The sequence below is a fragment of the Lissotriton helveticus genome, chromosome 11 (genome assembly GCF_964261635.1).
Source record: "Lissotriton helveticus chromosome 11, aLisHel1.1, whole genome shotgun sequence".
NCBI lineage: Eukaryota > Metazoa > Chordata > Amphibia > Caudata > Salamandridae > Lissotriton > Lissotriton helveticus.
Window position 1 is genome coordinate 75,003,602 of NC_136072.1, and position 26,525 is coordinate 75,030,126.

A 26,525-nucleotide genomic window follows, 5' to 3' on the forward strand; every position below is an offset into this window, starting at 1 on the left:
GCCAACACACAGAAACAAAAAATACAGGGGACACAAAAATGGTAAGGCAAAAAGGGGAAAAATTAAGGAGGGACCACCCAAAGGGCTGACAGGTCTAACACAGCCCACTTGGAAATGTCCGGTTGAATAAAAGGCCAATCTGGCCCAGGGCAGGGCAAAGGATAGAAAGATAGATGCAGAGAAAAAGGAGGTGAAGTAGAGAGGTAGGGAAAGAATGATGGTATTGATTCAAATATAAAGATAAGAAAGAAATGAGATAGAGCCATGTATAAAGGAAGCAAGGGAGATGAGGTGGACAGGGTGTGTTGAAATAGAGTTGCAGAGATGGAGAAGAGAAAGAGAGTGAAAGGGTGAATGGAAAGAGATTAAAAAGGGAGAAAATGAACTAGAGCTAAAAGTAGTACAATAGAGGTGAGATGGAGAAAGAACTATGGGGGTAAATTGAGAAATTATGTAGTGAGAGATGTGTCAAGTAGAGAGAGGCTAGGTAGTGATAGAGCTATGGGCTACAGTGAAAGACAAGGAGGTGTTGTTAGGCAGGGAGGGGGCTTATAGAGTTAGAGAGAGGTGAATTAATGGGATATGGCTAGAGAGTAAGAAAAATGAGTTTATGGATAATTAGAGCTTTCCATTTAGCTATGGATTGGTTTCTGGCTATGCTAGTAACACTGAAAACTACAGCTGTCACTATATTGTATTATAGGTGTACTCACAATGACCATCATTTTAATTATAATATCCATTGACCTATTAATACCATAGTAAAACATTGATCCTTTTACATTAAACATTGGTGTTTTAAGTATACTTCTTAGGTTTGTCGCCAAAGTATTTAACTGTTTTTGAAAAAACCCTAATGTTTGCTGGAAAAGATACATTTATAAATAATTATCAAAGGAGTAGGAAATTGGGTTATTAGTTGGGGGGGTTGTATGAAATCGGGTTATTAGTTGAGGACGGGTATGTACCCACCTCAAGCAATAAGTCGGGTGAATCACTGCAGTCACTAAATTAACCTGAGCTCCACCACCTGGTAGCCGTGGCAGAGAGCAAACAAGCTTAGTTTTGGGGCAATGAGTAAAATATTTATGCAGTACCAAAAAAGTAATAAAGTCAATGCATAACAATAGAAATATCCTAAACAATTTTGTAACTGGTGTTATGATATTTAAAGTTGAAATATAAAAATTGAGCCAAAAAAGCATTAACCATCAACCACGGCCAACTGGTTGCGATTGACTGGTGCCTAGGGGCAAGTTAAGGCTGACTGAAGTGGCAAACTGGTCAGATAAAAAAAACCTAGGTTAGACCAGATCAGAAGTTTTACCTTCCTGAAATGGAAGGCAGAAATTCCTCAGTGGGACAAGGCAGCTGTCTGTGGCCAAAAAGGGCTTTGCATTGACAGATAATGGCTGAACAAGGTTTTGGTGAAGCAGTAGACTATTGATGCAAAAGTTCTCAGAAGAATTAGAATTTTGCACCCAAGGAAGGTCTCTTTCTGGCTGGATACTTTTGGCGCCTTCACGTTGTGCACATTTTGACCTACAGACTTAGTCACATTTTTGCAGCTCAGATTCTTCCAGTGAGGCAAGGCTCCAGGCTATTGCAGAATAGGACAGATACCTTCTTTGCAAGGTCCAGCTGAATCAGATTTGCTGCTGTGGAAAAGCACTGAGAGGGAGCAACCTAAATATTTGGCCCAGCAGCAATGCACCTTCGTCAGATCGGCTTGGCAGGTTGGTCCCCGTACTCCAGCAGTTCCTGGAGTCAGAGTCCCAGGTTTCAGAAGATGGTAGGAAAAGTCCACTTTGACACCAAACAAGTGCCCAGGACCTTGTGGAAAGCACTTGAGGGTCAACAATACCGCTAACAAATGCCAGCATGGTCCAGGGCGGGTCCCATTGGTCAGCTGGGCAGTTGCAGAAAAAGGCCTCTTGTTGCTTGTTGCGTCCTTGTAAATTGAACAGAAGGTCAGCTTTAGGAACTTTGGAGCCCACTTTTTTGTCTTGGGTATAGGTCCAGTCTTCTAGGCTCTTCTCTGCTTACAGACAGCAGACCCAGTCCTCTTTTGTTCTGCCATTTGTCTGCAGAATGTTCTGAGGAAGGTACTGGTACACATTTGGAAAACTCAGTCTGACTACATTTTACAAATTTGTACTCTGAATGAAACCTATATATATATATATATATTATATATATATATATATATATAATATATATATATATATATTTACTGGAAAAAAAATAGGTTTCAGGGACACTATAGTTAGTTGGAGATTTCCCTCGTACAAAACCATAGAAATTCGGCCGTTATTGTTAGTAGACCCAACTATAACTCGCGCCCCCGCAATGCACTGCTGATGGTGTCACATTTTACATCACCCATGACATGCTCAGTGACATCACTGATGACATCTCAAATGACATCACTGATGACATCATCCAGTGAATGTGTGTTTCTGTAAAGTATAGAAAATATGTTTTATATATATATATACATATATATATATATTGCGGCTCCAATAATCTCCCATTTCACAAGAAAGAAAATTCGGCACTCGCAGGGGGAAGTGTTCACGTTAGTTTTTTAATGTCAAACACTCAGCAGAGTGCTGAGTTTTTGACATTAAAAAACTAACGTGAACACTTCCCCCTGCGAGTGCCGAATTTTCTTTCTTGTGAAATGGGAGATTATTGGAGCCGCAATTTGTAACGTGGTGCGCCACCACGAAGAGGCACCCGTCTGCGAGTGACCCGGTCTCTGGCGCAACGGAGCTGTAATATATATATATATATATATATATATATATATATATTTATACACACCAAGGAGTTTTGAAGTATGAGTGGGTGTTTGATTGTCTGAATGGAAGATTTAATAGGTGTGTGACTGACTGTATAAGTGAGTGCTTAATGTGTCTAACTGAATGCATGGGTTAGTGGTTAGTTGGTGCGTAAGCGGCTGCATGGATTGGTGAGTAGCTACATGAGTGTCTACATGGATTATTTATTGGTTGTCTGTGTATCTGTATGGGTGCCTGAGTGTCTTTATGGGTGGGTGGGGGTTTGTGACTCTGTGCATAGATATGTGAGTGGTTGTTTCACTGGCTGTATGGGTTCAAGAGTGCATATGGAAACAGCTGAATGGGTGGGTGAGTGTGGGTATGGGTGTGTTGGTAAGTGAATGGATGTCTTAGTGGTGCATGTGTGAGTAACTACATATGTTTAAAGCAGTATATGTGAGTGTTGGAGTATATACATGACTATATGTGAGAAAGTGATTGAAAAATATCTGTATGGATGAATGTGTGATTGTATGAGTATAAAGTGTGGTGGTCTGTGTATGACTGTATAGGAAAGGAAATGGATGTGGGATAGTTTCTTTGCATGACTGACCAGAGTAACTCTTTGGGTCAGTGGCAGTGTGTGGGTGTCCATATGGGTGTATGAGTAGATATATCAGTGGCTGTATAGATTAATGACTCTGTGTATGAGTGACTGTATGGGTTAGTGGGTGGATGTGAGTGTAGACGTATGAATCACTGAGCAGGTATGTACTAACCGCTATTGGTCTGTGTATGGTTTTGATATTGGTGCTCTATTTTAGAGTGGGTGTATGAAAGGTTTTATTAGGGTATGAGGAGGTCCATCAGATGATCATGTGGATGATGTCATCAGTGATGTCATTTGAGATGTCATCTCAGACATCCACGACAGCTTCAACACCACGACCGCCCCGACCACGCCAGACTCCACCTCCCCTGTCAACACCACCAGTGCCAACCGCCTGACCTCCTGGTCCAACGTCCACGCCAACGAGACTCGCAAGGTCATGAACTCCATTCTCTCAGGATCTCCGTCAGATCCGTGCCCACACCACATATTCAACAAAGCAGACGTAGTCATCGTACCCCAACCACGGAAGGTCATCAACATCTCCTTCGAAATAGTGACATTCCCGGAAAGCTGGAAGCACCTCCTCAAGAAGCCCGAAGCGGACCCCAAGGACCTCAAGAACTTCCGGCCCATCTCCCTGCTCCCGTTCCCGGCAAAATAGTCAACATGCAATTGGCCCGCCACCTGGAAGACAACAACATCTTGGACCCATCCCAGTCCGGATTCAGACGCAACCATAGCACCGAGACCGCCCTCATCGCCGCCACAGACGACATCAGGCGCCAACTAGACAACGGCGAAACATCACCTCTCATCCTCCTGGACCTGTCGGCCACCTTCGACACTGTCTGCCATCGCACTCTAAAGACACACCTCCTAGAAGCCTTAATCCAAGAGAAGGCCCTTGACTGGACCACGTCCTTCCTCTCAGGCAGAACCCAGAGAGTCCGCCTCCCACCCTTCCGATCCGAAGCCACCATCATCATCTACGGCATTCCCCAGGGCTCATCCCGACGCTGTTCAACATCTACATGGTCCCCCTCGCACAAGTGGCCCGCCACCACACCCTCGACATCATCTCCTACGCTGACGACACCCAGCTCATCCTCTCCCTCACCAAGGACCCACACACCACCAAAACCAACCTCCATGAGGGAAAGAAGGCTGTCGCCGACTGGATGAGGAGCAGCCGTCTGAAGCTGAACTCGGACAAGATGGAGGTAATCATCCTAGGACCCACCCCCTCAGACTGGGACGACTCCTGGTGGCCGACCACACAAGAACAGCACCAACACCCACCGACCAGGCACGCAACCTAGGATTCATCCTCGACCCCTCCCTCTCCATGTCCAAGCAGGTCAACGCCGTCTGCTCCTCCTGCTACAACACCCTCCGCAAGCTCCGCAGGATCTACAAGTGGATCCCGACCGAAACAAGAAGAACAGTGACACAGGCCCTTGTCAGCAGCAAACTGGACTAGGCAACGCACTCTATGCAAGAATCCCAGCCAAACACCTACGACGACTACAACGCATCCAAAACGCCTCCGCCCGACTGATCGTCAACGTCCCACGCCACAGCCACATCACCCCGCACCTGAGAGACCCACACTGGCTTCCCGTCGACAAGAGGATCACCTTCAAGCTCCTCACCCACGCACACAATGCACTCCACTACGCCGGACCAGCCTACCTGAACAGCAGACTCAGCTTCCACACCCCCACCCGCCAGCTCCGCTCCGCCAGCCTTGCTCTCACCGCTGTCCCCCGCATCCAACGTATGACCTACGACAGCAGATCCTTCTCCTACCTCACCGCCAAGACCTGGAACACCCTCCCTACCCACATAGGGCAGACCCAAGACCTACTTGCCTTCAGAAGACTCCTCAAGACCTGGCTCTTCGAACAGTAGTAGCACCCCCCCCCCCACCCCCCCACCCCCCCATCCCCTCAGCGCCTTGAGACCCTCACGGGTAAGTAGCGCGCTTTACAAGTACTCTGATTGATTGATCAGTGATGTCACTGAGCATGTCAGGTTTGAGGAAATATATGACATCATCAACAGTGCATTGTGGGTTGCAAGTTATAGTTAGGTCTACTAACTATAATGGCCGAATTTCTATGGTTTTGTACAAGTGAAATCTCCATCCAACTATAATGTCCCTGAAACCTATGTTTTTTTCAGTGAATTTCTAAGGTTTTTTAAATGCTAATTTCTAACAATAACATCCCTGAAACCTATGTTTTTTTCAGTGATTTTCTAAGGTTTTTAAAAAAATGAATTACTAACTATTCCTACGAAGGTAGGACATGTGAAGAAAGAGGAAGAAAAGTGCTGAAAGAAGCAAGACAAATGCAGAATAAGGCAACAGAAGTCCAGAAAGACGAAGGAAAGTGCAGGAAGAAGAAGAGGCGTGCAGAAAGAACTAACAGAGGCGCAGAAAGTCCTCCTGTGCCTTCAACTTTTTGCTGATAGGTACTGGTGGTAACTGACTCTGACTAACCATGCCTAGAGCCAGTGCTATGCTGAAGACACTTAGAATATAGTGAAAAGACCTACATACACTAGGGGACACTTTGCATTGGGGTACCCCTGTGATTAGCATGACCTCCTCTGTATTTGCCATGAGTTAATGCCTGGGTCATTGCATGAGTACATGAGTAGTGACTGGATGATTTGAGTGCTACAAGGAGAGTGCATGGTGATTTTATAGGTGCTTGAGTTTTGGCGCAGTGATTGGATAAGCACATTGGATTGGTTTGGTGATTTGAGGACTGCATAGATAGTACCAGGGAGCTTACTGGACTGCATAGGTAGTCCTCAAGGTATTGCAGCAGTGCATGTGTTAGTGACTGGGTCATTGCATGAGTACATGGGTACTGAGTGAATAATTACAGTACTGCAAGGAGAGTGTGTGGTGAATTTATAAGTGCTTGGGTATTGGAGGGGTGATTGGATTAGGACATGGTAATGGCTGGGTGACTGGAGGAGTGCACAAGGAGTGACAGTGGGATTCCAGGACTGCTTGGGTACTACCTGGGCAATTGAAGGAGCAAATGAGAAGTGTGTAAGTGGGTGCAGGACTGTATTTGTAGGGCATATGGGATTGTAACAGTGATCAGTCAGTGCCTGCATGAGTACACAGCTACTGATTGAAAGATTAGAATACTGCAAGGAGAGTGGCTGAGTGAATTTCTACGTGCTTGGGTATTGGCTGAGTGTTTGGATGAGTACATGGTAGTGGCTGGGTGACTGGAGGACTGCACAGGGAGTGGCAGGTTGATTGCTGGACTTCATGGGTACTACCAGGGGAATTGAAGGAGCGAATGAGAAGTGTGTAGGTGGTTAGAGGACTGCATGTGTAGTACACAGGTATTGTAGTAGTGCATGTCTTAGAGCCTGGATCATTGCATGACTACATGGGTAGTGACTGGATGATTAGAGTACTGCGAGGAGAGTGCATGGTGAATGTATAAGTGCTTGGGTTTTGGCGCAGTGATTGTATAATTACATATTGCTTGCTTGGTGATTGGAGGATCGCATAGGTAGTACCAGGGGGATTACTGGACTGCATAGGTAGTCCTCAATGGATTGCAGCAGTGCATGTGTTAGTGACTGGGTTATTGCATGAGTACAGAGGTACTGACTGGAAGATTAGAGTACTGCAAGGAGAGTGCATGGTGAATTTATAGGTGCTTGGGTTTTGGTGGAGTGATTGGGTAAGTACATAGTGCTGGCTGGGTGATTGAAGGAGTGCATGGGTACTGACAGGGCGATGGTTGGACTGCATGGGTAGTGCTCAGGGTATTGTAGCAGTGCATGAGATAGTGCATGGGTCATTGCATGAGTCTATGGGTACTGACTGGATGATTAGAGTCCTGCAAGGAGAGTGCATAGTATATTTATAAGTGCTTGGGTTTTGGCGGAGTGATTGGATAAGTACACACGTCACATCAGTCCCAGCCCCTCCCTTCACCACTGTGCATACGCGCCCCCTGGCAAATTTTAAGTTGGGAGATTAATTGCAGAGAGGTGGTCCGAGGCCACACCCCTTTTTACACCTCTCTTTAACGCAGCTCTGTAGCGCTAACTGGAGGTAACTGGTGGGCTAGTTGGACCTCAGGGACCCTCAGGATTCAAGGGGACTTAATCCCCCAACTTAAAAAATGCCACAGGGTGCGTTTGCACAGTGGTGCAGGGAGGGGGCGGGGCCTGACGTGACAAGTTTGCAAATACTCCCTGTTGCGCGTTTTAAGTTAGGGGATTAAGTCTACTTCAATCCTGAGGGTCCCTGGGGGCCAACTAGCCCACCAGGAACCTCCAGTAAACACCACAGGGCTGCGTTACGGAGAGGTGATCCGAGGCCATGCCCCTTTTTACACCTCGCTGTAACGCAACACTGTGGCACTTACTGGAGGTACCTGGTGGGCTAGTTGGCTCCCAGGGACCCTCAGAATTCAAGGGGACTTAATCCCCTAACTTAAAATGCCCCACAGGGCTTGTTTGCACACTTCTTACATCAGGCCACACCCTGTCCCTGCACCACTGTGCAAACGCACCCGTGGCGTGTTTTAAATTGGAGGATTAAGTCCCCTTGCGTCCTGCAGGTCCCAGGGAGCCAACTAGCCCACCAGGTACCTCCAGTAAGTTCTACACCGCTGCGTTGCAGAGAGATGCAAAACTAGGCGTGGCCTCGGACCACCTCTCTGCAACCCAGCCCTGTGGCGTGTACTAAAGGTACCTGGTGGGCTAGATGGGCCCCAGGGATCCTAAGGATTCAACGGGAACTAATTCCCCACCTTAAAACGCGCCACGGGGTGCGTTTGCACAGTGGTTCAGGGAGAGGGTGTGGCCTGATGTAAGAAGTGTGCAAACACGCCCTGTGGGGCATTTTAAGTTAGGGGATTAAGTCCCCTTGAATTCTGAGGGTCCCTGGGAGCCAACTAGCCTCCGATGATTTGCCGGTTCCTTTATTTTCTTTTTTATTTTATTTTTTTGGGAGGGGGCTCTGTGGCCCCCCTTCCCTTAGCCACTTTTGCACCCTTTAAAAATAAAAATTATTCCCCTCCTTAAAACGCGCCACGGGGCGCGTTTGCACAGTGGTTCAGGGAGGGGGGGACCTCCGATGATTTGCCGGTTCCTTTATTTTCCTTTTTATTTTATTTTTGGGGGAGGGGGGCTCTGTGGCCCCCTTTCCCTTAGCCACTTTTGCACCCTTTTAAAAAAAAATATGCAGAGTGGGACCGCGTGGCCCCCCTCCCACCGCCAATTATGGCCCTGGGGACCCCATTACCTGGGGCCTGGCCATCTGTTGTATTTATTATTTTTTCTGAGGGGGCAGCATGGCTCCCCTCCTCAGGCCAATTATGGCCCCGGGGACCCCATCCCCCGGGGCAGGCCTGCCTTTTTTTATTTTTATTTTTTACATTTATTTAACCACTTGGATGCTAAGCCTATTTGTTCTTCTTCATGTAATTTCCATTGAAATCAATGGAAACTCCATGACGAGTTACCCTTGTCATTAGCACTGAAGGGGTTAAAGAGGAGGGGGGCCACCTGGCCCCCCTCCTGGTCCACTGCTAGCCCCGGGGACCCCATCCACCGGGGCCTGGCCATTCCTTTGGGGACCATGTGGGGAGCCCCAATGACCCCACGGTCCCTGCCGGCTCCCCGCCTCCTGCAGGAGCCGGCATTGCTTTTCCACACGGGGATCTGCTGACTTGAGCCGTGCTCCTGCCCTACCATAGCAAACAGCAGGGTCCCGGGGGTGGGCACCCTGGAACACTGCTGGAGCTGGCCCTGGGGGGTGGCGGTCCCCAGTGCCATCAAAGGTTCCAGGAGGAGGGTGAGCGGCCCCCCTCCCAATAATTGCAAATCCCTGGGGAGGTGGTGGTCCCCGGGGCTCGAGGGTCCGTAACGGACCCCAGTATGTACATAGTTAGTGCCCCTGGGAGGTTGTATCCTCGGGGCATGTGGGGGGGCTACATGCCACCGCGGTTTTATCATCCTTGCCCCGGGTAGGTGATGGTCCATGGGGCGGGTTGGGGGGGGCTCGAGACCCCCACACACATTATTATTTTTTTTTAAATAGAGCCCCGGGGAGGTGGCGGTCCCCGGGGCTGCGTGCCCCTTGCAAAACATAAATGAAGCCCCGGGGAGGTGGTGGTCCCTGGGGCTGCGCCAGGGACCCCTCTATAAATTTTTTGCATGCCCCTGGGGCCTGGCCCACACAGGGGTATAACTTTTTTCGGCCAGATTCGCGCACCCCGGGCACATTCGGACCATTTCTTTAAAAAAAAGATTGCTTTTTTTGGCCCTGGGGGTCCTTGTGCGACCTCCTGAGCCTGCCCCCGTTTCTTTTTTTTCACCTTTGTTTTACTGTTTTCGTGTGACTCGGTTCTCGGTTCTACCGAGTCACAAGATGGCTCCCATCACTTCCTGGTTTGGAGTGTTGACAGCCAATTACAATAAAGCTCATGGTCGGGAGGGGTCGCGACTCCACCGCGGCCGTAGATATCGAAACTTTTATTTTTGAATTTCTCTGCAACCTTCTGAATGGATTTACACCATTTAAAAAAAGGTCGCTTTCTAACCCAAGCACTAACTTTTTGGCAAATCGGGGTAATTCCATTCAGCAGTTCGGGCTGAGCCTGTCTGAATATTGTTTATGGAAATTAACATTGGGAAAACGCGTTTTGGGACACCCCTTATTTCTCAACCCCCGTTTGACGAATTACCCACAAACTTTCAGGATAGGAGCTGACCTGGATAGACTTTTTTTAGGGAGTATTTTGTGAAGATTTGCAAACAACGCCAAAGTTATTAGCAAATCAAAAAATGCTTTTCCTATGGAAACTAGGTTCTAACTATAACCATCTATAATATATATATATATATATAATCCTATATTCAATATATATATATATATATATATATATATATATATATATATATATATATATATATATATATATATATATATATATATATATATATATACATATGCAGCAGATTATTCCTCCTGAAAGGAAAAGGGAGTCGCACTTCCAACACCTTGCCTGTGGCACTGGAATAGTACAGAAGGGCAGCTGTTATTCCTGACGCGTTTCGTTCGCGTGCTGCAAACTTTTTCAAAGGTGAGCCCAGGTGATTTAGAGTGTGTCAGTGAGCACTTCTCAGTTTTTATTATTCTTGGCCGGCCCTCTAGTGGACATCTTGAGTGACGTTAGCCGGCATGCTGGTAGTTGAAGTCTCGCCGAGTCCCTGCTTGTGTGCTGGCATTACTCTGTTACTACGGAAACCAATTAGGATTTCCTGCGGTGTTGTTCCATGGCAGTCTGCATTGTAGGACTGCTGTGGATCCTTGCCAAACTCTGGTGCTTGGCGGCTGCCGACCACCCTGAGATTCGTTGCCGAAGCCAAAGTGTTGGTCCAGGGTCGGGTGTATGTCGGCGCTCTTCGAAGGCAGTGCGTGTCTCTGCGGCTGGACCCGCCGCTCTGTATGCAGCAGATTATTTCTCCTGAAAGGAAAAGGGAGTCGCACTTCCAACACCTTGCCTCTGGCACTGGAATAGTACAGAAGGGCAGCTGTTATTCCTGACGCGTTTCGTTCGCGTGCTGCGAACTTTTTCAAAGGTGAGCCCAGGTGATTTAGGGTGTGTCAGTGAGCACTTCTCAGTTTTTATTATGCTTGGCCGGCCCTCTAGTGGACATCTTGAGTGACGTTAGCCGGCATGCTGGTAGTTGAAGTCTCGCCGAGTCCCTGCTTGTGTGCTGGCATTACTCTGTTACTACGGAAACCAATTAGGATTTCCTGCGGTGTTGTTCCATGGCAGTCTGCATTGTAGGACTGCTGTGGATCCTTGCCAAACTCTGGTGCTTGGCGGCTGCCGACCACCCTGAGATTCGTTGCCGAAACCAAAGTGTTGGTCCAGGGTCGGGTGTATGTCGGCGCTCTTCGAAGGCAGTGCGTGTCTCTGCGGCTGGACCCGCCGCTCTGTATGCAGCAGATTATTCCTCCTGAAAGGAAAAGGGAGTCGTACTTCCAACACCTTGCCTGTGGCACTGGAATAGTACAGAAGGGCAGCTGTAATTCCTGACGCGTTTCGTTCGCGTGCTGCGAACTTTTTCAAAGGTGAGCCCAGGTGATTTAGGGTGTGTCAGTGAGCACTTCTCAGTTTTTATTATGCTTGGCCGGCCCTCTAGTGGACATCTTGAGTGACGTTAGCCGGCATGCTGGTAGTTGAAGTCTCGCCGAGTCCCTGCTTGTGTGCTGGCATTACTCTGTTACTACGGAAACCAATTAGGATTTCCTGCGGTGTTGTTCCATGGCAGTCTGCATTGTAGGACTGCTGTGGATCCTTGCCAAACTCTGGTGCTTGGCGGCTACCGACCACCCTGAGATTCGTTGCCGAAGCCAAAGTGTTGGTCCAGGGTCGGGTGTATGTCGGCGCTCTTCGAAGGCAGTGCGTGTCTCTGCGGCTGGACCCGCCGCTCTGTATGCAGCAGATTATTCCTCCTGAAAGGAAAAGGGAGTCGCACTTCCAACACCTTGCCTGTGGCACTGGAATAGTACAGAAGGGCAGCTGTTATTCCTGACGCGTTTCGTTCGCGTGCTGCGAACTTTTTCAACGGTGAGCCCAGGTGATTTAGGGTGTGTCAGTGAGCACTTCTCAGTTTTTATTATGCTTGGCCGGCCCTCTAGTGGACATCTTGAGTGACGTTAGCCGGCATGCTGGTAGTTGAAGTCTCGCCGAGTCCCTGCTTGTGTGCTGGCATTACTCTGTTACTACGGAAACCAATTAGGATTTCCTGCGGTGTTGTTCCATGGCAGTCTGCATTGTAGGACTGCTGTGGATCCTTGCCAAACTCTGGTGCTTGGCGGCTACCGACCACCCTGAGATTCGTTGCCGAAGCCAAAGTGTTGGTCCAGGGTCGGGTGTATGTCGGCGCTCTTCGAAGGCAGTGCGTGTCTCTGCGGCTGGACCCGCTGCTCTGTATGCAGCAGATTATTCCTCCTGAAAGGAAAAGGGAGTCGCACTTCCAACACCTTGCCTGTGGCACTGGAATAGTACAGAAGGGCAGCTGTTATTCCTGACGCGTTTCGTTCGCGTGCTGCAAACTTTTTCAAAGGTGAGCCCAGGTGATTTAGGGTGTGTCAGTGAGCACTTCTCAGTTTTTATTATGCTTGGCCGGCCCTCTAGTGGACATCTTGAGTGACGTTAGCCGGCATGCTGGTAGTTGAAGTCTCGCCGAGTCCCTGCTCGTGTGCTGGCATTACTCTGTTACTACGGAAACCAATTAGGATTTCCTGCGGTGTTGTTCCATGGCATTCTGCATTGTAGGACTGCTGTGGATCCTTGCCAAACTCTGGTGCTTGGCGGCTGCCGACCACCCTAAGATTCGTTGCCGAAGCCAAAGTGTTGGTCCAGGGTCGGGTGTATGTCGGCGCTCTTCGAAGGCAGTGCGTGTCTCTGCGGCTGGACCCGCCGCTCTGTATGCAGCAGATTATTCCTCCTGAAAGGAAAAGGGAGTCGCACTTCCAACACCTTGCCTGTGGCACTGGAATAGTACAGAAGGGCAGCTGTTATTCCTGACGCGTTTCGTTCGCGTGCTGCGAACTTTTTCAAAGGTGAGCCCAGGTGATTTAGGGTGTGTCAGTGAGCACTTCTCAGTTTTTATTATGCTTGGCCGGCCCTCTAGTGGACATCTTGAGTGACGTTAGCCGGCATGCTGGTAGTTGAAGTCTCGCCGAGTCCCTGCTGCTTGTGTGCTGGCATTACTCTGTTACTACGGAAACCAATTAGGATTTCCTGCGGTGTTGTTCCATGGCAGTCTGCATTGTAGGACTGCTGTGGATCCTTGCCAAACTCTGGTGCTTGGCGGCTGCCGACCACCCTGAGATTCATTGCCGAAGCCAAAGTGATGGTCCAGGGTCGGGTGTATGTCGGCGCTCTTCGATATGTATATATTGAATATAGGATTATCCCGCACAAGCAGACAATCATCTGGCACTCTAAGGTAGGTTTAAAAGTCCTTAGTTTTTATTTGATAAATGACAAGCTACATCAATGCATTTCAAGAGTCAAGCTCCCTTGTTCACGATGTTTAACCACCATTTTTTTCGCATTCAAATACACTTCACAGTGATAGTAAAAATCGACAATGGACACAGTATTTACAAGTATCACAATTCTCTGGAATATGGCGGCCATATTTAAACGTGGTACTTCACAGCAATCACCAAGCTTTTTAGCTCATCAGAATTTATTTACAGTGATTCTCATTATGCATATCTGGTTAAAAGATATTTTTCTTTTTTCTTTTGACCCTGTATATTAGTTGGGAATATTAGTTCCTCAAAAACATTTTTTTTTTTAATTAAAAAAAAAAAAATAATTATAGGCATAAATTACCACATGCTTTCGTTCTAAAATTAAAGTGCAAGTGCTTTTTTAGAGAATTCAACAATCTGAGAGCGTATCTCCGGTGTTTTGGCAAGTGCCCTTTCCAGTACGTATTAGTCCTTGCAAAATTAAAAAGTGCTAGTGCAGCTTTACTTTTTCATACTATGCATTTCCAAAAAAGACAAAAAATTCATTATGGAACGGAAAAAACAATCAATATGATTTACCCACAATAAAAACTTCGTATCCATAAGGAAGGGTATTTACCCTTATGAAAAAGTGCTTGTGCTTATGTAAACCATGATATACGAAAAAGTGCTTGTGCTTATGTAAACCTTGATAATTTCTCAACGTAAACAATTCACTCTTTTCCAATACAGAACTCTATTGATAAATAAAGTGTAAGTGCTTATGTAAACTAGATTCATATCTCTCGTAGTAAACATTTCCACTCGTTACCTATGCACAATTCCGTTTCATATCAGTGCAAAAGAACAGTTCTATCATAAAGTGCAAATGCATAATAATTCCTAAAGTGCAAGAACTATATTGATGCCACTGGTCCATTTCTTACATATATCAAAAACGATACTATCACTGTTAAAAGAAAATATTCCTAGTTAAAAACACAATCAATTCATGGTTACAGGTGCAAATCTTAGTTCCAACTCTTCATCATATTCTTTTACATTTCTCAAGACAGACAAGTGTATAGATCCTCATCCACATTGAGCCCATATGGTTCCTTACAGTTAAATTCCAGAATAAAATATGTCTATAACTTTCGGAGTTCCCTTTCCCTGTCCCCCCCTCTCTTTCTCTTGGGCACTTCTGCTATGCAAGTATATTGCAGACTCTCAGGGTTACTTTGATGATGGGACTCAAAATGTCTCGCGACAGGATACGTTCTGTCTTGGTTGACAATTGCTCGCCTGAGTTGAAGGATTCTTTGATGAACAGGTAGAGTAGTACTACCAATATATACCTTTGGCCATGAACATTGTAACAGATAAACGACTAAATTGCTTTTGCAGGTCATAAAACTCCTGATGGTAATGGTTTTAATAAAAAATGTTTTAAAACTAGTTTGATTCATGCCATGTTGGCATGCCTTACATTTGGCACATTTTTTAAAACCTGGTTTCTGTTTTAACCAATTAGAGGAACCCTTCTTTTTCTCAATAAATTCACTCCTGACGATCAAATCTTTTAACGATTTAGATTTTCTATAGGTGACCTCAGGATTCTTTTTAACTCTAGGACCTAACACCGGATTGTTTTTTACAAGATACCAGTGTTTCTTTAGAATTGATCTAATTTCTTTATGTTTTACATTAAAGGTAGTTATAAACCTGGAGTTAATCTGGTTCCCCTGATGTTTATTTTGTTCCTACTCTTTTTTAGTTCTTGAGGGTTCAAATAATATCTTATGCCGTATTAGATTTCTGGCTTTGGTGGCTGCCCCTTTCAGAATGCCTGGTTTATAACCCCTTTGAATGAATCTTTGGGTCATTTCTTTTTCAATCTTATTGAATTCTTCCTCGCTGCTGCACGTCCTCCTTGCTCTATAGTATTCCCCAAAAGGGATACTTCTAATCAATGCGGCTGGATGAGCGCTGCCCGCGTGGAGAACAGAATTCCCAGCAGTTGCCTTACGAAAAACAGTTGTTTCCAATTTATCATCATTTGGACTTATTCTGACATCTAAAAAATCTATTGTGGTTTTGCTATAATGACCTACAAACTCTAAATTTATGGAGTTTTGATTGAGGTCACTAATAAACAATTCGATGTCCACCTCCGTGCCCTGCCACAGCACGAAGACGTCATCGATGAATCTGACCCACAATAGAACATGTTCAGTCCAATGGTCAAGGGGACCACCCCCGAGCACCCGTTCCTCCCACCAGCCGAGGTGCAAGTTGGCATAACTCGGGGCGAAACAGGTGCCCATCGCGGTCCCCCGTTCCTGTAGGAAGAAATCATCCCCAAATAGGAATATATTTTTAGTGAGGCACCATTCCATAAGTTCCAGAATCATTCTATTTTGAGTGGCGAAGCAAGCTGGTCACCTATTAAGATAATATTCACTCGCTCTTAATCCATCTACGTGTCTGATGCTAGTATATAACGTAGAGATGTCTAATGTCAGCAAAACCATAGTTTCGTTGTCCCAACGGATGTCAAAAATACACTTTAAAAAATCAGTTGAATTTTTGATGTACGAGGGAAGGGATCTAGCGATTGGGTTAAGAAAATAATCAATGCAACGGGAAGCATTCTCAAGTAAACTACCACAAGATGAAATGATGGGTCTCCCTGGTGGACTAGTGGGATTTTTATGTATTTTAGGGAGCATGTGTATATATATATATATATATATATATATATATATATATATATTCCGTCTTTTATCGGCGGAACAGGACTGTTGGTTCTATATATATATATATATATATATATATATATATATATATATATATTACCTACTGGCGGTCGCCAGTAGGTATATATAGTTAGGATTTTTTCTCTATGGGATTTTTGAAAATTCTATGTCTAATAACTGGCGTTTGTGGACGGAATTGGCTGAAATTTTCAGGAAAATGGAACATTTTGTTTCTGAGAAGCCCCTGAAAATTTGGGGGGGTTCGTCAAGGGGGGGCCGAGAAAAAAGGGGGGTCCCAAAACGCGTTTTTCCCATGTTAATTTCCATAGGGCGGTTGGCCTCACTTTTAGCCCGAACGGCTGAATGGATTTGCACGAAACTTGGCAAAATTGTAGGGACTGTTAGCCCGATGTGCCTTTGCTAGGTCTCAATATATGTGCTCCTGTGAATTTTGAGTAAATTAGGTTTAAAAAAAGATATATATCTAGAGCCGTGCCCCGGTACGCGTACCGGGGAGCGCTTAGGGCGCGCCACGCGACTTACGCACGGCAAGCTGATTGGTTCTCGGTTGTCTGTAAACATTCAAAACAGTCCGCAGCGGCCGCCATCTTGTGTCTCGGTAGGATTGAGACACAAGAGGTGGCAAAAATCAAAGGGGGAAATGAGAAAAAGGGGGCAGGGTACACCCCCCTGACCCCCTAGTTTTGATGTGGGGGCCATAAAAGGGTCCCGCGGGTAAAAATTGCGCATATTTTTTTATAAATTTGAGGTAGTTCTGAAAATAACTTTTTTTTTTATTTTGTTGTTTTATATTTTTTTAGACTTTTTAAAACAATTTTATAATTTTTTGGGATTTTTGTCAAGGGAAAAACAAAAAACAGGGATTCCAAAACTACTCAACAGGAGCAAAAAAATGTGAAAATTTAGGGACTGTCAGGGCAGCGATGTTGCTGTTTCTTTATGGCAATGAGTTCAACACTCTGCTCCCCATAGCAGAGCAGTTCGTCACACTCCGTGCACAGAAATTTGATGCCTGCAAACTCTGGCTGTATGTTAGGGACAATTCTTCTACGGGATGGTCCCGAAGGTGTTGCTCCACCAGTGGAGGTGCTGCCGCCATCTGTGGGTAATTTCCGTGCCAGCTCTCTAACACTCTCCCTCGCAAAGTTGTTTGGGTGTCTTCTTTTGACATGCCTGATTAAATTGGCATTTCCAAAACTATATTTTTTCAGAGGATTGCCTCTGGATAAAGTACTACCACATATTTTGCAGGTTACTTTTGGAGCGTTGACTTTTTTTTGTCCTTCAGGGATGTCATAAAATTTCCAGATGAAATGGGTTTTTTTCTTCTGCTGAGGAGGGTCCTCCTCTAAAAATGCCTCGGAATCACTGCTGGATGACTCTCTTGCAGCCATTGCTGTAGATCAGGAAAGTAGGAGATGAAGACAGTACACAGAACAGCTCTTGCTCTCTCCAAGTACAAAGCAATAGTGAGAGAAATGGGTGGGTTTCACACAATTTGGAAACAAAAAAGTTCTGAACCAATGAAAAGTGTTATTTTAAAGTCACATGGTTTGACGCGCTTACGCTACGCGACTCGGGGCGCGTCCAGGGGCGTGTTTCATAAGCGCATCGGGGCGTTTACGTTGCGCGATCGTATGCGCTTCCGGGTGCGCTAACGCGGAGCGTCATAAGACGCATCTCGCGGCTACGCGATACGTGTCTTATGATGCAAGGCGTGGCGGCTACGCAAAACGTCACGATGTTGTTTTCGTTCGCGGCAATAGCGCTATCGGGACGCTCATCAGTACGCGCCCCGAGGCGCGCCGCAAGATTGCGGTTACCCGTGCGTTCACCGGTCCGCGCCCCAGGAGCGCACCGAAAAGAATTAAAAAAAAAAATGACATAATTATACAATATAAAATTCGCTTTAAAATGTATTATTTTTTTAAAAATATAAAGATTTGCTATTAAAAAACCTATGAAATTCACTGAAAAAACCATAGTTTATAGACCATATATAGTTAGGAATTAGCATTTACAAAACCTTGAAAATTCACTGAAAAAACCATAGGTTATAGACCATATATAGTTAGGAATTAGCATTTACAAAACCTTATTTTACTCACACAAAACCATTGAAATTCCATATATAGTTAGTTGCACTAACTATATATCGCGCACCCGCAATCCACTGCTGATGATGTCACATATTACATCATTCATGACATGGTCAGTGACATCACTGATGACATCACTGATGACATCTCAAATGACATCACTGATGACATCATCCAGTGACTGTGTGTTTCTGTAAAGTTTAAATATGTTTTACATATTGAAGAATGAGTAGATGTATAAGTGTCTGGATGAAGCATTTAGTAGGTGGGTGACTGACTGTATGAGTGAGTGATTAAATGTGTCTCACTGAGTGCATGGGTTAGTGACTAAACTGTCTTAATTTGTGCATTATTATGTCTGTTGTTCTGTAAACTGCTTTACAACAAGGGGTGGTGATGGACAGAGTCTCTGAATTAAGCAGAGTACTCTCACCCAGTCAAGAGATCAGGGCTAGATCCAACACCGTTTTTTAGCTCATTGCACCATCCCAGTTTCAGAACCTGGCTGTATGCAAATTAGTCTGTCCCTGGCCCAGTGCATCATGGGAACAGGGCAGACCAGACTACAAAAGCCAATTCTTACACTGGGAAGGAAACAAGCTTCCGGGGACCGGTTTCTGCCATTTCAGGCGTCTTCGGCCCGGCTTGCTTGAATCCTGATGGTGCAATGAGCAAGGGACTCACATCTGAGTATACCCTTCCACGCTTAGGGTGGACAAAATAATTTACAACAAGGGGTGGTGATGGACAGAGTCTCTGAATTAAGCAGAGTACTCTCACCCAGTCAAGAGATCAGGGCTAGATCCAACACCGTTTTTTGCTCATTGCACCATCCCAGTTTCAGAACCTGGCTGTATGCAAATTAGTCTGTCCCTGGCCCAGTGCATCATGGGAACAGGGCAGACCAGACTACAAAAGCCAATTCTTACACTGGGAAGGAAACAAGCTTCCGGGGACCGGTTTCTGCCATTTCAGGCGTCTTCGGCCCGGCTTGCTTGAATCCTGATGGTGCAATGAGCAAGGGACTCACATCTGAGTATACCCTTCCACGCTTAGGGTGGACAAAATAATATACAACAAGGGGTGGTGATGGACAGAGTCTCTGAATTAAGCAGAGTACTCTCACCCAGTCAAGAGATCAGGGCTAGATCCAACACCGTTTTTTAGCTCATTGCACCATCCCAGTTTCAGAACCTGGCTGTATGCAAATTAGTCTGTCCCTGGCCCAGTGCATCATGGGAACAGGGCAGACCAGACTACAAAAGCCAATTCTTACACTGGGAAGGAAACAAGCTTCCGGGGACCGGTTTCTGCCATTTCAGGCGTCTTCGGCCCGGCTTGCTTGAATCCTGATGGTGCAATGAGCAAGGGACTCACATCTGAGTATACCCTTCCACTGTTCATCACCACCCCCTTTTCTGAATCGTTTTTGGCCACTATAGGTGTGGCAGGGTATACTCAGACATGAGTCCCTTTCTCACTGCTCCATCAGGATTCAAGCAAGCCGGGCCGAAGAGGCTGAAATGCCAGAAACCGGTCCCCGGTAGCTTGTCTCCTTTCTTGTGATGAATTGGCTTGGTAGTTTGGTCTGCCTTGTTCCCATGATGCACTGGGCCAGGGACAGACTAATTTGCATATAGCCAGGTTCTGAGCTGGGATGGGGCAGTGAGATAAATAATGGTGATGGATCAAGCCCTGATATCAAGCCCTGATCTTTGGACTGGGTAAGAGTGGTCTGCTTAATTCAGACACTCTGTTCATCACCACCCCCTTTTCTGAATCGTTTTTGGCCACTATAGGTGTGGCAGGGTATACTCAGACATGAGTCCCTTTCTCACTGCTCCATCAGGATTCAAGCAAGCCGGGCCGAAGAGGCTGAAATGCCAGAAACCGGTCCCCGGTAGCTTGTCTCCTTTCTGGTGAAGAATTGGCTTGGTAGTTTGGTCTGCCTTGTTCCCATGATGCACTGGGCCAGGGACAGACTACTTTGCATATAGCCAGGTTCTGAGCTGGGATGGGGCAGTGAGATAAATAACGGTGATGGATCAAGCCCTGATCTTTGGACTGGGTAAGAGTGGTCTGCTTAATTCAGACACTCTGTTCATCACCACCCCCTTTTCTGAATCGTTTTTGGCCACTATAGGTGTGGCAGGGTATACTCAGACATGAGTCCCTTTCTCACTGCTCCATCAGGATTCAAGCAAGCCGGGCCGAAGAGGCTGAAATGCCAGAAACCGGTCCCCGGTAGCTTGTCTCCTTTCTGGTGAAGAATTGGCTTGGTAGTTTGGTCTGCCTTGTTCCCATGATGCACTGGGCCAGGGACAGACTAATTTGCATATAGCCAGGTTCTGAGCTGGGATGGGGCAGTGAGATAAATAACGGTGATGGATCAAGCCCTGATCTTTGGACTGGGTAAGAGTGGTCTGCTTAATTCAGACACTCTGTTCATCACCACCCCCTTTTCTGAATCGTTCTGTAAACTGCTGCATGTGTTGATCAGTAGCTATATGAGTAACTATATGGGTTATTGATTGATTGTCCAAGTATTTTTATGGGAGACTGAGTGTATGTGTGGCTGGCTGGGAGATGTGTGACTCTGTGCAGATCAATGTGTACTTGTATCAATGATTGTATAAGAGAGTAAGTATGTGTTAGTATATGTTTGAAAATGTAAGGTACTCTATGTTTAACTGTATAGATTAGAAAATGGAAGTGTGATTGATTCTTTACAGGAATGACTAGGTGTGTGAGTAACTCCATGGATGAGTGGTAGAGTGTGAGTGTCTGTATAGGTGTATGAGTGCATATGATAGTGTTGTAAAGATGAGTGATTGTATGTATGAATGATTGTATGGGTGAATGAGTGAATGTGTGTGTAGACGTAGGAATCAGTGAGTGTGTATGTAGTAACTAGTATTGGTGTGTCAATGGTTTCAAAAATTATACTCTGTATTTAACACTGGGTGTAACAGAGGTTATATTACAGTGTGAGGAGATGCATTGTATTGTCACATTAATGATATCATCATTGATGTGACCATTGATGTCAAATGAGATATCATCAGTGATGTCATCAGTGATGTCATTTGAGATGTCATCAGTGATGTCATCAGTGATGTCACTGACCATGTCATGAATGATGTAATATGTGACATCATCAGCAGTGGATTGCGGGTGCGCGATATATAGTTAGTGCAACTAACTATATATGGAATTTCAATGGTTTTGTGTGAGTAAAATAAGGTTTTGTAAATGCTAATTCCTAACTATATATGGTCTATAACCTATGGTTTTTTCAGTGAATATATATATATATATATATATATATATATATATATATATATATATATATATATATATATATATATATATATATATATATATATATTTTAACCAAACACTTCTAATTCAGTTTACTGGGCTGCCCAGAAAAGAGCTAGTTAGAGGTAGCTGGAAAGCTACTGGTGGAAGAAGCCAATGGGGAGAAAGTCCCCAGGGGTTACCATGCCCATTTCTGCAACATTCCATGTGTGTCCCCATGCAAACAATCCTACAGTGCCCCACTCTATTGCAAACCAAGATGTCAGAACCTTTCTTCCGCTGTGCAGAGCTCTTGTGACCAACCCAGAGGTGTGGCCAGGGAAATGAGCAGCCTCTTTTCTGTGGTCACTCTAAACCAGTTCTTGGGGCAGCTCCCTTTCCTCTGGGATTGGTGGCTGCCTGACTGGTGGACAAAGGAAGCTGGCAGGCCTGGAATCAGCAAACATTTCTTATGACAGTGAAGGCTTCATTGAAGTTAATCAGGTTCCTGAACACAGCCTAGAAGCCATTCCTGAAAAGAGGACACATCACCTTCCCGAACCCAAGGCCTTTTAACCCTGCTGTGTGAGCAAGTTTACACCTCACTTAGGTGGCTAGTCAGCTGCCAGGTGGCTGTTGAAGTTCATGGAACTGGGCCACCGGAAGCTTTTAGGCAGGGAAACAGTAACTTTCCGAAAATACCTTTTCCAAAATATTCATTAAGAATTCTATTCCACCAGTGATTTGTGCATGTAATAAATATGTCAACACTTCCAAGAACTAATTTGTAGGTATTACATGTTTGGAGGTAACATTATAAAATGTAACATTGGATGCTAATGCTTTCCTATAGAACAGCCAACACTGCAACAGTGAAAATAGCTAGTATGGTCATTTAACCGTAAAGGACATTAAGGTCCAGATGTAGGCCGCCCAATACCGGTTGGTAACGGCCGAAATTACCGAATTTCGTCCGTTACGACCGGTATTGGGCTTTTTAGATGTAGGTGGCATTTTTGTATGATTCTGTATTTTACCGAATCGGTAATTTAAGGATTCGGTAAAATACCGAATTCTTAACTTACCGATTCGGTAAATTACCAAATCCAGGATGTAGGGAGAACTCAAGTTAGTACATTCCTCAGTTAAGGATTCGTTATTTACCACCAACTACAAGTTGGTGGTAAATAATGAAAACCTTTGAAAAAGCATTTTTTTTGCTTTTCCAACAGTGCCATGTTGCAGACATACATGCCCTTAAGTCATGTATGTCTGCAACATGTGCACCCATACACAATTGAGGGGTGCAACAGGGTGTCAAAGTGACACCCTGCCACCCTTCAATGTTTTCCCCCTTTTACCGAATATGTATTTACTGATTCGGTAATTGACATTCATTCCTATGGGCCTCCAGGTCCATACGAATGAATGGCAATTACCAAATCGGTAAATACCGATTCGGTAAATACCGAATTTTACAGATTCAGTAAAATTTACTGAAAAATTACCTACATACTATTTACCTATTCTTAAATACCGAATCGGTATGATTCGGTATTTAAGAATAGAAGAAGTAAGGTTTAAGCTTGTCAAAGAGAGTTGTTTTGACTAGTCGAATTAGCAATTTAAAACTAATATGGTGCACCTTCCCTGTTTGCGTACGGCATAGCTGTTTAAAAGTGCGTCATGGCACAAACAGGAAAAGTGCGCCCTATACGTACTAGGGCCCCAGGTACACGTGCAGCATGTGTAGTATTATTCGTCTGTGTTTAATTAATGAATTTTAGTACTAATGGTCTCTTCCCAAGTCATCTCGAGCCTTAAAATTGTGCAATGAGTTTCTTGTTTTGCCCTTTGCAGGAAACATACCTGTGAGATATTAACGTGGAGTGCAGAAGATCATTGTCTACTCTATGACGGGTTCTGTAAAAGGCAAAACAGCACTTTGGGAAGCTTAAGAGTGTAACATGCATTTAATGCAGAAATAGCCTGTATGCAGGCAAAATAATGAGCAACAATTGTCAGTTCAATGGACCACAGATTCCGCCCATAATCTAATTGCAGCATATAGTGCTGAAATCCTCACATTTAACTCTCACTTTTTAACAATTTTTCTCAATACAAGTTAATGGAAACGTGAACATGTAATTGAAACTTTTACTTTGAACAGACTTACTAATTAGACGGAATGACCCTTTCACAAGAAAGAATATGAAAAGTCCTTGATTCTATGTAAATGTAAATGTAGTTGAGCTTATATAGCGCACAGCTACCCGCAGTGGGTTTCCCGGCGCTTGCTTAGGGAACCCGTCCTGATATTCCCCTGTGAGATAGCAGGGTATCCACAAGGTGAAAGTCAGGCATCCCGCCGCGAGGGGCCGTTGTGGAGATTAAGAAAGTTATTGCCCAGAGTCGCAGAGTGTGAACCCGTGAGTCGAGAAGGCACCGGGGCGAGAATTATCGAGTCCGTGGAATTTTTAGCCCAAGACCCGCTGAGGCGGGGAATTGAACCCTGGTCCAGGACCGATCTCAGCTTCCGGGTCTGCCACCTCTAACCCCTGAGCCACACTTCTCCACAATTCTAAATATAGACAATAGCTGCATATATTACTTTTTACAACTCACGCCTCTGGTGACAAACCTCAAAACACGGCTACGTTTACTACAGTGCACTAAATGGGATTTGTACATCGCTGAAAAAAGGGAGTTTGGGCCTCCAAACTACATGAAATTTTGCAATCCTATTAGAACTACTGTGCACCTCAGATTAATACAAACACAATATTGAAATTCGGTCATGTAGCATATAAGTATAGGTTAAGGGATACTTGAGCACTGAGGTTTCCACAAAAATGAACTGGCAAAGAAATATATAAGGTTCTTGGACTTTTTACAAATTAAAACATTATTTTGAATAACTGCCTTGTATTACAAAGGCAGGCTAGGTGAGCCCACTACTATTTTAGTTAATATGCCAAGTAATTCAATAAGGAGCTTTAAACAGTGAAGAGAAAGTTACACTGTTACAATTAATCTGTGTGGTACATTCCATCTCCCCTTCGGACCTGTCCCAGTTGGAAGGTGCGAGAGTCTGTTGATCTGAAGGTTCTACAGCTGACTTCAGCTGACTGTAACCTGCGGTTGTGTAGAGATGGAATAAAGAATTTGCTAAACTTTTCCAGTGTCATTCTTTGTAACATACACATTTTCACCTATTTTGTCCTCTGAAAATTCCAATATGACTTGTTTATGTATGAAAACACAAGCAAATATATTACTGAATACAAGCACATGAATAATGCATGGGGTACTGTAGCATGCTGCAAACTATAAAATATAATTACACAGTCCTTTAGTCACTTTTTATTTTTATTCTACAGTAAGATGTTGACTGTGACGAGAGGAAGAAGAATGTTCAATTCTTTGATCAAATCTTATGGAATTAATCGACAGCCGGCACTAATGAATCTTCGCCATCTACTGAGGCTGAACAGCACTACAGTAGACTGGAACACTGTCCATGCTGGCAAGGTGGCTGTTATGACTGCTTCAACTCAAGGGTAAAATCGATGTAACTTTATTGGGTTCTACATTTTAAACCTCTGTTTGCTGGTGGATGTTGATTGGTTATGCAACCAGGCATCAACATCGTTTTGTGCATTCTTCTAGTTTTGGGCTTTTTTTCCACAGCGAGTTCTCTTAGCTCTATGAACAATACTTGCTCTCCCCAAGCACCTTATTTAGGACGAAGATAGGTCTTTATCTCTGATGCTACATTCAATACAGGTTAGGTTAGTGAGCATCTCATTTATGAGTTTCAGTAAATACTGCATGAAGGAGGAAGAAGAGAATGCTCGAACACAAGGAGAAATATTTTCCCCTCCGTCATCTCTGAAAGGCTGGTAAGACTGGAGGACAGTCAGATGAGGATAACTGTACCAGAACTACATGACCTGCATGATTTTTCAGAGGTACCAATTAGCTCCTGATTTTCACATCGGAGAGTTAGCATATAACCATGAATCGGATAAGTGCTCCAGTCCATATATCTGTTTCATTTGCAAGTGATATAATGAAGCCCTGTTTGAATCTTTAAATCTGTACACAAACAATTGATATTCGATAATACAACTAATATTTATAATGCACCATTTTTCTACAAAAATGCAAGAAAGAATTAGAACAAATATTAATAAACAACTAAGTGAATAAATTGTAACAGGCGTGCACGTAAGATACACTCTCAATATTGGTCATTACATATCCGTAGTCTATGACTCTATCTGCCAAACTACATTATCTATCACTCTATTGCTCTATATGCCTGACTACATCACATTTGGTTTTCATTTGCCTAGTCACATAAAGCCTTCAGCCAACCACAATGCCAAAGAAACAACAGGTAATCTGTTCTCATTTATCTTTGTATTTGTTTGCACTCTGTATTTAGCAAGGAAATTAAGCACTAATTGGCTGAATCTATTTAGCCATTCCCATCTTTTGAGATTAGAACTATGGAGGTGGGTGTCAGTGCATGTACCTGTAGTTACACCTAGTTCAATGAAGTGGGAGAAAATACTTAGTAATTGGGAGGCCTGGATGGGCTTAAATGTCATGCAGAATAAATTGGGGAAACTGTCTGGTCCTGGGGCTAGAAAGCTCATTAGACCCCATGAACTTTCACATTAATTAAGAAAAAATGGAGCGGGCCGAACTGTCCAGACAACAGTCTTTCTGCCCCCTGTACTGCAAATTAAGGGATTTACTTCCATATTGCCATCCCCAATGTGGTTGCAGAAAGCCCACTAGGCACCAGGGATTGTTTCTATTTAGAAAAAAAATGAGTTGGGGTGGTCTGTCAATCTTTCTGCCCCATCAGCAGTGGATTGAGGGATTTGTCGAAAGTATTCCATCAGG

General features: G+C 44.7%; 2 protein-coding genes across 2 annotated transcripts in view; both read left to right on the forward strand.

The window, feature by feature from the left end:
• The window catches only part of LOC144791621 (dehydrogenase/reductase SDR family member 4-like), a 213,085-nt gene that overhangs the window by 27,046 nt on the left and 159,514 nt on the right, over window positions 1-26,525 (forward strand). Inside the window, exon 2 of the mRNA XM_078666348.1 lies at window positions 24,989-25,168. Coding sequence (XP_078522474.1) covers window positions 24,993-25,168 — 176 coding nt within the window. The 5' untranslated portion in view covers window positions 24,989-24,992. The remainder of the gene's footprint in view (window positions 1-24,988; window positions 25,169-26,525) is intronic.
• LOC144791618 (dehydrogenase/reductase SDR family member 4-like) overlaps window positions 1-26,525 on the forward strand; it is a 379,701-nt gene that overhangs the window by 13,722 nt on the left and 339,454 nt on the right. The gene's annotated exons all lie outside the window — the stretch shown is intronic.